At 53.3% G+C, this 12,992-nt stretch overlaps 1 protein-coding gene across 1 annotated transcript; it reads right to left on the minus strand.

Annotated features, from left to right (window-relative positions):
• Positions 1–8,320: 8,320 nt before the first annotated feature.
• On the minus strand, positions 8,321–11,670 carry MONBRDRAFT_29987 (uncharacterized protein; the record flags this gene model as incomplete). Its single annotated transcript, XM_001750457.1, has 7 exons — positions 8,321–8,426; positions 8,518–8,663; positions 8,746–9,117; positions 9,184–9,370; positions 9,475–9,529; positions 9,720–9,847; positions 10,121–11,670. The coding sequence occupies 7 exons, from the start codon at positions 11,668–11,670 to the stop codon at positions 8,321–8,323; spliced, it is 2,544 nt and encodes an 847-aa protein (XP_001750509.1).
• Positions 11,671–12,992: the final 1,322 nt, after the last annotated feature.

Raw genomic sequence — 12,992 nt, forward strand, 5'->3', positions numbered from 1 at the left:
AGTCGCGGTGGTCCTTGTCACAGACGTACGCATCTGCACCAAAATCATGCAGGTCCAGGAGTGTATGTGGGTTGCGGCCATGCAAAAGCTGGTAGGCCGACATGTCGTTGAGAACCTCCTTGACCTTGATGTTGATCAAATATTCAGCGTGCTTGGCTGCATACGCCCAAAAGCCACGGGATAGCTTGCTGTCCTCCAGCAGTACACCAACCATGTCTCGAATTTCACGAAACGTGTTCTCAATCGCACCATTCATCTGCGGTGTGCGAGGTGGCGAGCAGCGCCACGTAATACCGAGCTCCTTGAGCTTGGTTCGGAAGGCAGTGCTGCGATACGGTCCATCGTTGTCACTCTGAAAGATAGTCTGCCGGGCAATATCGCGCTCATTGACCTTGACGGGAATGCTTGAATCGCGCAACATACGCTGAAAGCTCACCAGCAGCTCGTCTTTGCTCTTGACCGGGTCCAAGAACAGGTAACCAGTGGCAATGTCCTTGTATGCAATGATGTACTTGTCGCCACGCAATGATGGGGGCGAAATGGGGCCAAACATGTCCGAGACCATCAAATCTCCCGGGCGACGAGGTGCCCTCGGTTCAGCTTTCTTGGGAATGGAGGCGAGCTTGGCCTTGTGAAGATGACATTCCTCGCAGCTGTCTAGCTTGTTCTCCAACTGCGTCAAGTCGACCTCCTTGTCCTTCAACATCTTGCGCGTTGCTGCTGCGGGTGGGTGTCCTAGGCGTCGGTGCATGTCAACAATGGTGTCATAGGACATATCTCGTACGACGTCAATGTCAAATGTGTAGAGTGGCAGTCCGTGCATCTTGTACTGAGCCTTCCACACCACGTTGTCCTGCTTCATGACAATGGTATCATAGCTTGGCATGGTCACGTCCACGCCGGTCTTGCCCAGTTGACTCGTCGAAATGAGGTTGCGGGAAAAATCAGGCACGTAGCAGGCATCACGCAGCACGATCTGCTGCATCACTCCATCTTCATCCGTCACCAGCATACGAGCCGTACCAATGGCTTGAGATACCACCATGCGTCCTCCAGCATCAATCGGGACCTTGTGGATCTCCATGCTTTCGAAAAGTTTGGCATTGTTCAGAAAATGGCTGCTTGCTCCTGTGTCCACAATGGCCATGTCTTGACCTACTGGAATGCTTGCATGTGCCTCCTCCTGCACCGTGACAACGCTCACGTGCGCATAGGCACCAGGCGGCCCATTCTTCTGGTTCTTCTTGACGTCGTTTTTCTTCTTCTTGCAGTCAGCTTGCTTGTGGCCATAGCCCTTGCAATAATGACAGTTGCCGTCAAAACGATGAAATTCATCTTGTTGTTCCTTGGAATGCTGCTTGCCGCGGCGCACACCACGGCGCCCCCGGCCACGACCATAATTGCCTTGGTCAGGATACCTTTGGCCAGAACCACGTCCACGGTGAGATTGAGAGGCGTAGTAGGCTGCCTCAGCTTCTTGTTGTTCCTCACACGGCAAAATCCAACCCTTGGTTACGACGAATGAAATCTCCTTGTTCTCGGTAAGGTGTCACAGGCACCAAGTACACAGCTCCAGCCAGGCGACACAAGCACCAAGGCGAGCTCAAAAATTTTCCGCACAGCTCCAACCGGACGACACAGGCATCCACAGTGAGCTCAGGCTTTGTACAGCTCCAGCCGAGTGACACAGGCACTCCAGGCGAGCTCAGCTCTCACAGCTCCAGCTGGTGCAGCGCAACCACAGCGAGCTAGAAGCCGCAACACAGATCGAGACGAATTGTCAGCATGCGTCCATCGAGGCCCATAACCTTTGAGGATATGATCTGTTTGTGGTCAATTCACAAAGCAAACAGAGGAAATTGAAACGGGAAAGGTACAAAGTAAAAATGCCACTTCCGGTCTACAGGACCGTACTTATATCTCGGTGGCAGGAACAATCACAATGTTCTACAGGCTTCCTTGACGAGCGCCGTCAAGGATCATCAGACATCATCCTGCAGTCGTTAATCACGATAGTCAGGACTGGTATCTTCCAGTATGTTCCAGCAGCTTCTGGACATACGTCTATGCTTGTAGGCCAATGAGGCTGGCTGGAAGGTCCGGCCCAAGCACTGTGCGGAGGCGCGCTCCCAGCGTGCTCTGTTCAGGGTGCAGAAAGACCAGCAGCGCTGGAAAGTGTTGGTGCAGCAGCTCTGCCAGTGCCGCCACCTGGTCTACCTGTGTTTGATCCGATAGTTGTCGCTGCGAAGTGACCAGACGCTCCTTCATAGTTTGTAATCGAGCCTCGAGGCCAGCTCGCATCTCTTCGGGAGCCAAGGGCAAGAATGCCGTGGTTGCCTGGATGTTGTTCTGCAGCTCGGCCACTTTCTCGTGGATGGATACGACTTGATCCGTGCGGCTCTGCGTGATGCCATCGGCATAGCTTTGGCACGAAGTTAGCACGGACAGCGTCGTGGTCTGCCAGTCGATCATGTCTTGCAACTGCTGCACCAGGGCTTGCGCCTCGTGAAGCGCAAACGCCAGATACCAGTCTTGATGTCCATAGTCATGCTCTGCTCTCCAGGTTATCAGCTGCTCCAGGCCGTTCTGCTCGGGCAAGCTCAGCTTTTCGTGGGCTTGGCACAACTCCTCCCAGGCCTCGGGCAATGCCTCGGCTGGAGGTGGTGCACTCACATCCAAGCCTTCCACACACTGCTCTAGTGTGTCCACGCGATGGTCCGTGTCAGTGGTTCCCGCTCTTGCCACAGCACGCAGGGCAGTAATCAGCGCCTTCGCCAGCTGCTGGAGGTTGCTGTTGGCGTTGGTGAACAGTTCTATGCGGTTGGTTTCCACGTCGCGTAGCATGGCGACTTTATCCAGGGCTGCACCGAGGTTGGCGGGCGGCGTTTCGGGTGCCATTGTCAGCGTGGTGGGTGGAGCGGGGCACGCTGCCAGCACGGTCTGAAGCTCGAGAAGCACTGGCTGTAGCTCAAAACCAGCAGCGGCATTGTGCAGCGCTTGCAGTACTGATTCTAGGTTGTCAGTGTTGGGGTCCAATTGACCCAAGCGGTTGTTCAACGCTTCGGGCGCTGCCAGTGCCTGGTCGAGCGCGCCGAGGGCCTGGGTGGTGGTCGCCTGGAAGGCAGCCCAGTCCATGGCAGGAAACTCTGGTGGCGCTTTATCGATGGTCCTCTGGATGTCCGCAACTGCCGTTGCAAGATTGGGGTTTTGTTTGGCGGCACCTCTGATAAAGGCATCGAGGTGGGGGAGGGGATGGCTGGTGGTGCGCTCCGGCAGGAGGGGCCTGAGCCAAGTGTCCACCGCCACCACAATACAGGCCGTGGTCTAATTAAGGGTTGTGTGGTGCCATCGGTCGTGATCAGGTTGGATGAGGCCGTGGGGATTGGGGCAGTAAATGCATTGGGGAAAACAAGATGGGAGAGCAGGCTCACCTCGAGGGTGGGGGTGGTGGGCAGAGGCGGCAGCCAGGTAGAAGGCGGTGCAGGCGCGGGCGAAGCAAGGGGCGCGGATGATTGGGCCAGGCAAGCCTCATGGGCAGTAAACACGGGCTTCAGCTTGTCGTCATGCCCGTATAGACGTCCGTATTCGAGGGGCGTTTGACCACGCTGAGAACATGGCCACAGTCAAGCGATCGGAACGTGCGAGGTGGGCAACCACACGAAGTTGAGTTGAGCGATGTGACAAAGCTTCAGAGTGTGTCAGAGCCGCCAAACACGAGGGCATTATACAAATAGTGCGGGCAGGAACCGGGGTCCGAAAAGAGGCGCGTTTGGAAAAAAAAAAAAAAAAAAAAAAAAGGAGCGGCGCGTGTGCCGGGGCAAAACTGAAGGCACGGACACCAAAAGCCGCTGGAGCGCAAGCGAGGCAGAGGTGTGATGGCAAGGGGTAGAGTGGTGCCCGGATAGATCAGAAAAGGGGAGAGCGAGAACGGCAGGCGGAAGAAATCATGCAAAACGGGGTAAGAAGAGGGATAGCGGGAAAAAAGAAAAGGAGCCAGAGGTGGAACGGACGAGCACGGGTGGGCAGGGCGTGAAGGAGAGAAGAACGGGGGGCAAAGGCGACGAGCAGCGGCAGCAGGAGCAGTAGCCAGAGAGGAGGGGAAGAGGGAGTTCCTGTACTGACATTGTCCTTGGCTTTGGCATCAGCACCGTGCTTCAACAGCATGTCCACCACCTCAACATGACCGCCAATGCAGGCAACGTGCAGTGGCGTTTCACCACCCTGTGGGATGATGCAAACAGCACGACGTACATGCACAGCAACTTTTTCATCATCATGTGGTACAGGTGTATATCATGGGGGGGGAGGAAGGTACTGACGTTGTCCTTGGCTTTGGCATCAGCACCGTGCTTCAACAGCATCCCCATCACCTTGACATGACCCTTATGGCAGGCAACGTGCAGTGGTGTACGGCCATCCTGTGTGATGCATCAGCATGACGTACAGCATCATCATCATCATCATCATGTGGTACAGGTGTATCATCATAAAGGGAGGGTAAGGGGGTGAAGAGGGAGGTACTGAACTGACGTTGTTCTTGGTTGTAGCATCACCACCGTGCTCCAACAGCATCTCCACCACCTTGACATGATCCTGATCGCAGGCATAGTGCAGTGGTGTATAGCCATCCTGTGGAATGATGCATCAGCGTTATATACAGCATTATCATCTTCATCATCATGTGATCCAGGTGTACCATCATGGAGGTACTGCACTGACCTTGTCCTTGGCTTCAGTAGCAGCACCGTGCTTCAACAGCATGTCCACCACCTTGACGTTACCGTTACTGCAGGCATCGTGCAGTGGTGTACGGCCATTCTAGGTGATGCATCAGCATGACGTACAGGTACAGCATCATCGTCATCATGTGGTACAGGTGTATATCAACAAAAGGAGGGTAAAGGGGGAAAAGAGAGGTACTGAACTGACGTTGTTCTTGGTTGTAGCACCACCACCGTGCTCCAACAGCATCTCCACCACCTTGACATGATCCTGATCGCAGGCATAGTGCAGTGGTGTATAGCCATCCTGTGGAATGATGCATCAGCGTTATATACAGCATTATCATCTTCATCATCATGTGATCCAGGTGTACCATCATGGAGGTACTGCACTGACCTTGTCCTTGGCTTCAGTAGCAGCACCGTGCTTCAACAGCATGTCCACCACCTTGACGTTACCGTTACTGCAGGCATCGTGCAGTGGTGTACGGCCATTCTAGGTGATGCATCAGCATGACGTACAGGTACAGCATCATCATCATCATGTGGTACAGGTGTATATCAACAAAGGGAGGGTAAGGGGGTGAAGAGGGAGGTACTGAACTGACGTTGTTTTTGGCTTTGGCATCAGCACCGTGCTCCAACAGCATCTCCACCACCTTGACATGATCCTGATGGCAGGCATAGTGCAGTGGTGTATAGCCATCCTGTGGAATGATGCATCAGCGTTATATACAGCATTATCATCTTCATCATCATGTGATCCAGGTGTACCATCATGGAGGTACTGCACTGACCTTGTCCTTGGCTTCAGTAGCAGCACCGTGCTTCAACAGCATGTCCACCACCTTGACGTTACCGTTACTGCAGGCATCGTGCAGTGGTGTACGGCCATTCTGGGTGATGCATCAGCATGACGTACAGGTACAGCATCAGCATCATCATCGTTATCATGTGGTACAGGTGCACCATCATGTAGGGGGTAAAGGTGCGAGGAGGAAGGAACTGTACTGACCCTGGCCTTGGCTTTAGCATCAGCACCGTGCTTCAACAGAATCTTCACCACATTGAGATGACCGTGAATGCAGGCATAGAGCAGTGGTGTATAGCCAATCTATGGGATGATGCCGTTTATGTTCGATGTTAGACCTCATTCAGTGACATATTCAAAGTGTAACCAATATCACACAGCATCATATCAAACAGCACATACACTAGATTTGTAATTGGCAGCAGCTCGAATGCATTGGTCGTCCCAACTGGTCAACAGCTGCAGCACCTCTCGGGGATCTGATGAACAACACGCCCTGTACAGCCGCTGTCCATCATCACTCATGGTCACGGTACCTCTTTAACACCAGATTCTGTTTTCTTGCTTCTCTATCCAGCATCAATCGCATGAGCCCCCTCCAAGTCTGACAACCCAAAATTCGGACTGGAATTCGACGTGCGCGCGCAGTTTTCAAAGCGGCAGCCGGTCAGCGGGTCTTTCCTCTTCCCTGCCTGATGCAGCAAACGACTCACCTTTGGCCAACAGTTCTCGGTGACAGTTGCGAGGACCGGTGTACTTGCTTGCCCAAGCGCACGTTGTCGACTGCGAGGCGAGATCAGTGGCCTCACCAAAGAGAAAATAGTGCGTTACCACAAGTGCTGATCGGAGGGTCCCGAGCACAAGCAATCAGTCACCACACAAAGCAAGACACGTCAAGCAGCTCGCTGATGCCGACGTCAATGTCGACACCGATGCCAAAGAGGGGAAGAAGGAAGAAGAGGAAAGAAGAAGTAAATGCGGGGAGGGGGGTCATCGATAAACAATGATGATCGAATTCATCGAAGAACACTTGTTCAGAACAAATTGTATAAGCTAAAATTCCTAAAAAATTAAATCTTACGATTTGCACAAATGTCCACTTCTGACATCGTTGGAAAGAGGAAAGCCTTTCTGGTGTATTTGAGACGGTGGACGAAGCTGCCCTGTGGGCCGAGCTAGCCTCACACCAGCGCGTCCGTAAGGATTTTGCCAGGGGTTCCGATGGAGAGCTTTTGACTGAGTTTCTCAGCAATGGCACGGCCCAGCCTATTTGAGGTCACTATAACCCGGCGACCGTTGCGCCAATTGACTTGGGATTTTAACAGAGGCTGCATGAGACGAGATGGTCCAAACACCCCAATAGGTCCATTTGGCCCAAAAGCGACAAAATCTCAGCTTGACCAAAATGACAGTCGTGCAAATCGAAACTCGAGCTTACACAATTGTGAGGTGCAGTCAGAATGGAGTTTCCAGCGTTGATGAGGTGACGCGTCATGACTGCCACAAAGAGTCCAACATTATCCACAGAGACAACTAACTACCCCTCACAGCTCGCATGCAGCAAACAACCGTGACTTGTCTCAGAGAGCAAGCACAACTTTGTGTTTTTTTTTCTGCTCAGGACCCCGGTCTTCAAAAGTCGTTTGCCGGTGTTTTTTGCTGATTCGGGCGTAAATCCGCTGTTTCTCGGGTCTGACGAAAACAAGTGTTGCGGAACTGCTGCCATAACAGCTGGAAAGAATTCCAAGCCCTTTACAAGCAGATTTTGAAGAGCCGCAAAAACTGGGGCTTGCATGTACACGCGTGCTGCCCGCTGTGCCAGCCATGGCATTCAAAGTTCGTTGGCTAAAACGGTACAACCCCTCTGTCCATATCACTCTCATCCCTCCCGCCTGAGCGACCCTTCGAGCTCCTCGTGCTTCTTCCCCTTCGGTCCAGCAATTATAATTGTTGCTGAGGACGTGATCCATTCGCCTTGCTCTTTCAAAGATGATTCAGCCGGCCTGGGCAGCGAATTAGACTGTCTCGAAAGCTAGTCTTCACGAGCGTTGTGTGAACCCGTCCATCCCTAGCATGGTCTGACGCTCCTGTTGCACGCCACATCACACCATGACCAACCAAAAGTCGACCACCATGACAATCACTTGCACGTTGACTTGCACTTCACGGCCATCATTCTTGGGTGCCATCACGGCCGGTGTGCAAGAGAGGTCAAACACATGTATCTGTGACACGAACCAGTGAGAAAGGAGAGATCGCGCCTGATGGCACCGTTGTTTCAGTTTGAGAGACGTCCGTTGGAATGGAACAAGAACAGTGGAGGTGTCTTGAGGTCAATTGAACCAGCTGTGGCCGGCAAGCATTCACAGTGAGCAGACCAGGTGCATCCTTAGAATAGCTGTCGAAGCGCTTATTCCCGAGGATAAGAAAAGTGCAACTCGTGCTCAACCGCAGATGTCACAACAGGGAGACACAACGGTAAACACAAGTTCATCAGACAGAGCTGCTTGCCAATGCAAAGTACCCAAAGCACGCGAGGTTGGCTCATGTGCCTCTCATGAGAAAGGTCTGGTCCAGTGGCGCTTTGTGCAGGTGTGTATGTTAGTCAGGCAGTGAAAGTCGTGCCGGCTATAGTGGGGTTCCCCTGTGGAAAGACTTGGAGTGGATGACACCGATCATGTGCAAAAGTGGTGGGGGTGCTCAAGTGTGGAAGAACAACGGATTTGACGCGAACAACTAGCAAGTCGTCCAGCCCATACTCGTCCAGCTCAAACTCGTCCAGCTCTTCCTAATTGGCCGTGTAGTGTACAACCAGCTCGGGATAGATTTGGGCGTTCTCAAACACAATCACCTCATGGAATTGCCCAGGCGGCGTTGCAATAACCGAGTCATACCTGAAGGAAATTTCAATGGCAAACGCAACAAGTCAGATCAGGTGGCGGGCAAAGTCAACATGCAACAAATACACGATTTTGTTCCACGCACCGCTCGTTGTTGGGCGCATCGGGCAGGAGCGGTGGTGCCACCGCCCCAGCACGAGGTGATGGATGGGCATGGGCATGGCCAAGGAGTGCTCGCGTGATGATGAGCATCCGTTTGTCGTTGGGTCCGGCACGAGCGTACTGATGACTCTGGTATCATGTAGGCACACAATGCGTCAGAACACCATCACTCATATAGACAAATCGCAATTGAAAGTCAGCGCGGCCATACCTTGCCGGGATGGTCGGCCAGGTAAACACCGAGACCAAATCGGTGGCCGGCACTGCTGCCAGCAAAGCGATAGTCAAGGCCCAGTCGCACAATCTTGTCGCGCAGCATTGTGTCAGGGCCGATGCCGTGGAGCAACAGGCGCTCTTGACAGGATGTATCACGGAGCAGAGCTGGAGAGCCGGAGGGTGCATCTAATGTGGACGCTTGGAGTTGATCATAGTGCTCCTGACTTTTGATACGATGCAACATCTCGCGTCGCTTGGCGCTGTAGCGCTCCCACAGCACGGGGTTGTGCACGCGCTCTACCCGTTGCACTGCAATATTTGCTGGTCCCCGCCCATCGGTGTTCAGCTGCTTCAGTAGCTCACCCACCTAGCCACCCAGTAGGTTCAAATCAGACGATTCGTGGAAGCGCCAAAAAGCCAACAAGCAACGCACCTCTGGAATAAGCTCGGGCGCATCGCGCAAGACATCAATGGCTGGCCCGGCTTGGGCAAAGGCAGACTGCTGCACGATCTGCCCGGCACTGAAGAGGCTTGGTCGTTGCTTTGAATCTGTTGCAAGAAAGGCTCGTGTTTCCTTGTACAGATTGCTCACTGCGTCGCACATCTGCACAGAAACACAGCTGTGAACAACAACAACAACAACAACAACAACGACGACGACGACGACGACGACGATGACAACCAGAGCGTCTTAAAATTCAAGAAAACAAAATATTTGACTGACCTCGGCCGCCAGATGAGGAAAGCTGAAGGCATCATCTCCCGCTTAAAAATCCCATCTGCAATGATCCACAACCGCATCGGTTCGTGACTGAGCCGGCGATACCGTTTGTGGGTACATGTAGGTGTTGTACAGCACACAGCCGAAGGAAAAGGCATCTTGTGCCGGACGCGCCCCCACACGACCCCGGCCAAAAAGCACCTCCGGTGCGACGTAGCCCGCCGTGCCCGACGACGCGGTGGCCGTACATGGTAGCATGGTGGCTTCAGCGGCGGCCTTGGTAATGTCAAAGTCGCCCAACCGCACGACGGGCTGGTCCTCTGCACCGTCCAGCATGACGTTGCTCAGCTTGACATCTCGGTGCACCAGGCCCTTGCTATGCATAAACGCCAGGGCCGTGCGCAGTTGAGTCATCAGACTTGCAATTACGGTCGAGGTGGCCAGGTGCCGTGCCGTGCTGAGCCACTGCTGCAAATCACCCTGTGCACACCATGGCTGTACCAGGTATGCGCTCGGGTGGCCACTGTGTACGTCCACGAGCGCACCGAGGACCGGGATAATGTGTGGGTGCTCAAGCTGCCGCATGGCGCGGAGTTCACGCAGGAATGTACGGCACTGGTCTTGTTTGTGTTGCCGAGCAAATGCATACTCCTTGACAGCCAAATCTTGCTCCCCAAAATCTGGTATCACGGCGTGGGTCTTGTACACCTTGTGATTTTGATTATAATGAAGATCAAGCTGACCCAGGTTGGAGAGTGACAGTGTGCGGTCCACTTCAGTCATGGCCTCCAAGATCAGACTGGCTGGAAGGTCGGGGCCAAGCACTGTGCGGAGCCGCGCTCCCAGCGTGCTCTGTTCAGGGTGCAAAAAGACCAGCAGCGCTGGGAAGTGTTGTTGCAGAAGCCGGGCGAGCTCTACGACGTGGTCCACACGTGGCTGATCTGATAATTGCTGTCGCAAGGTGTCGCGTTGCGTTTCTAGCTTTTTGAGTTCTTGCTCGAGAGCAGACCGAAGAACTTTGGGCACGAGCTGTAGAGCTGCGCTGCTGTTTTGAATCTCAGTCTCCACCTTGGTTAGTTCCTCGTGGGCAGCAGCCGATTCATCATCAACGTCTTGAGTCAAGCTGTTCACATGACTCATGCACGAGGTCAACACGGAGAGCGTCGTGGCCTGCCAGTCAATCATGTCTTGTAACTGCTGCAGCAGAGCTTGCGACTTGTGGTGCACAAACGCCAAGTACCAATCCTGATGCTCGTAGTCTGTAGGTGGTTGCCACTGAGCAATTTTTTGAAGGCCATTGTGCTCGAGCAGGCTCAGCTTCTCGTGAGCTTGGCACAGCTCCTCCCAGGCCTCGGGCAAAGCCTCGGCTGGAGGCGGTGCACTTGCATCCACGCATTGCGCGCATTGCCGTAGCGTTTCCACGCGATGAATCGTCTCGCTGGTTCCAGCTTTTGCCACGGCGCCCAGGGCATCGATCAAGGCAAGCACTAGGTGCTTGAGGTTGCTGTTGGCACCGGTGAGCAGCTCTTGACGCTTGGATTCTACGCCGCTTAGAGGGATCACTTTGCCCAGGGCCGCTGCCAGGTCGGTGGGTGGTGTCTCAGGCGCGATTAATGGCGCGGTGGGTGGAGCGGGGCATGCTGCCAGCACGGCCTGAAGCTCAAGAAGAACTGGCTGCAGCTCGAACCCAGCAATGATATCGTGCAGCTCTTGCAGCACTGAGTCCTGGCTGTCACTGTTGGGATCCAATTGCTTCAAGCGGCTGCTCAACGCTTCGGGCGCTTCCAGTGCCTGTTCGAGTGCGTTGAGAGCCTGTGTGATGGTGGCTTGAAAAGCAGACCAGTCCATGTCAGGGAAGTCTGGTGGAGTTTGATTGATGATCTTCTGGAAGGTAGTAGCTGCCGCAGGATTGAAATCTTGCTTGATGGCACCGCTGATAAATGCATCGAGGTGCGAGAAGGGATGGGTGGTGGTATGCTCGGGCAGAAGCGGCTTGAGCCAAGCTTCCACCGTCAGCACAATGGAGGCCGTGGTCTGATGTTTTGAAGTTTTGTTGTGGGTATGCACTCGGATTAGAGAAGCGTTTTCAATGGGGACGCATGTATAAGCATAATGTTGGAACAGGCTAACCTCGAGGGTTGGTACGAGGCTAGGCAGGGTCAGCAGCCATGGGAGGCTGGCTTCGTAGGCAGCAATCATGGGCTCTAGCTCATCGCCATGCCCGTTTTTACGCCCCAGATCGAGGGGCGTTTGGCCATCCTGAAAACATGGCCACAATCAAGCGATCAAAGCGTGTGAGCTGGACAGCAATGTACGAATAAACTCGAGCGTTATGCTTTTTTTCTTTACAAAAAAAATATCCGATATAATAATATATTCAGGAAGCACTCAGAATGTGCAAAACCGCTCAAGGTCGAGCGGTTCACAACTGAAACAAACAGATGCAGGATGGGTATACACAAGCAATGCCAGGGAAAAAGGCAAGGTCTAGCAAACACGGGCAAGAACAAGGCGAGTCACAGGCAGAACCGAAAGGGGCCGAGGCAAGGCGGTATGAAAGAAAGACCTCGAAGATGTACAGCAAGTAGGGTGTAGAGAAACACAACAAGCAGAGCAGGAAAAGGATGAGAGAGAAGAGATAAGTACCAACTTTGTCTCTGACTATAGTGTCAACGCCGTGTGTCAGCAGCATTTTTACCACGTCCACATGACCTTGGCCACAGGCCCAGTGCAGCGGTGTCCTGCCACTCTGTGGGTCGATGGACCATTAACGAGTGTTAGTTACAATGTATCAAAAGACGCATGATGACGACATTCAAGTTGAATGTGGGCAGAAGAAGGAGACACTGACGTTGTTCCTGGCTTCAACCTCAACGCCGTGCTCCAACAGCTTCTCCGCCACTTCCAACTGACCGTGGAAACAGGCCCAGTGAAATGGTGTCCAGCCGCGCTATGGGTTGATGCGTCACCATTACGTTCAAGTACACAGTATAATGAGTATCAGGTCGTGCCATGACGTCTAGGCTTATGATCTGAAACGGGTACAATGTGACGTGACGTACCTTATCTTTGAAAGTGGCATCCCAACTGTTCAATTCATTCATCAGCTGCAGTGGTTGTGGATTCAATGACCGACATGCCCAGTACAGCGAATCGCTGTCTGCATCATTCATGTTCACGGTCTCTGTCGAGCACACTGCCAAATGAATGAGCTCCCTCCGAACGAATCTCATACCTTCTGTTATTGTCTGACAACCAGGTGTCGGACTCACCTGAGAACTCGACGGGTTGCGGGGTGGGTGTCCAAGTTGAGATCGAGGCGTAGTTGATGTTGACGTTGATCTTCGTGGCACTCGCACCACGCAGAACGAAAATAAGATGGCCGGTGTTGTCGGATCAGGATTGAGGCGTAGTCAATGTTACTGTACTGTGACGTGATCTCTCCACGCAGAAAGAAGGAAACTTAAAACGACGCGGTCACTGAACTTGGTCCACCAACTTTTGGCATCGTCACAAGCCCT

Source organism: Monosiga brevicollis, genomic scaffold, assembly GCF_000002865.3.
Source record: "Monosiga brevicollis MX1 MONBRscaffold_41 genomic scaffold, whole genome shotgun sequence".
In the NCBI taxonomy this organism is placed as follows: Eukaryota; class Choanoflagellata; order Craspedida; family Salpingoecidae; genus Monosiga; species Monosiga brevicollis.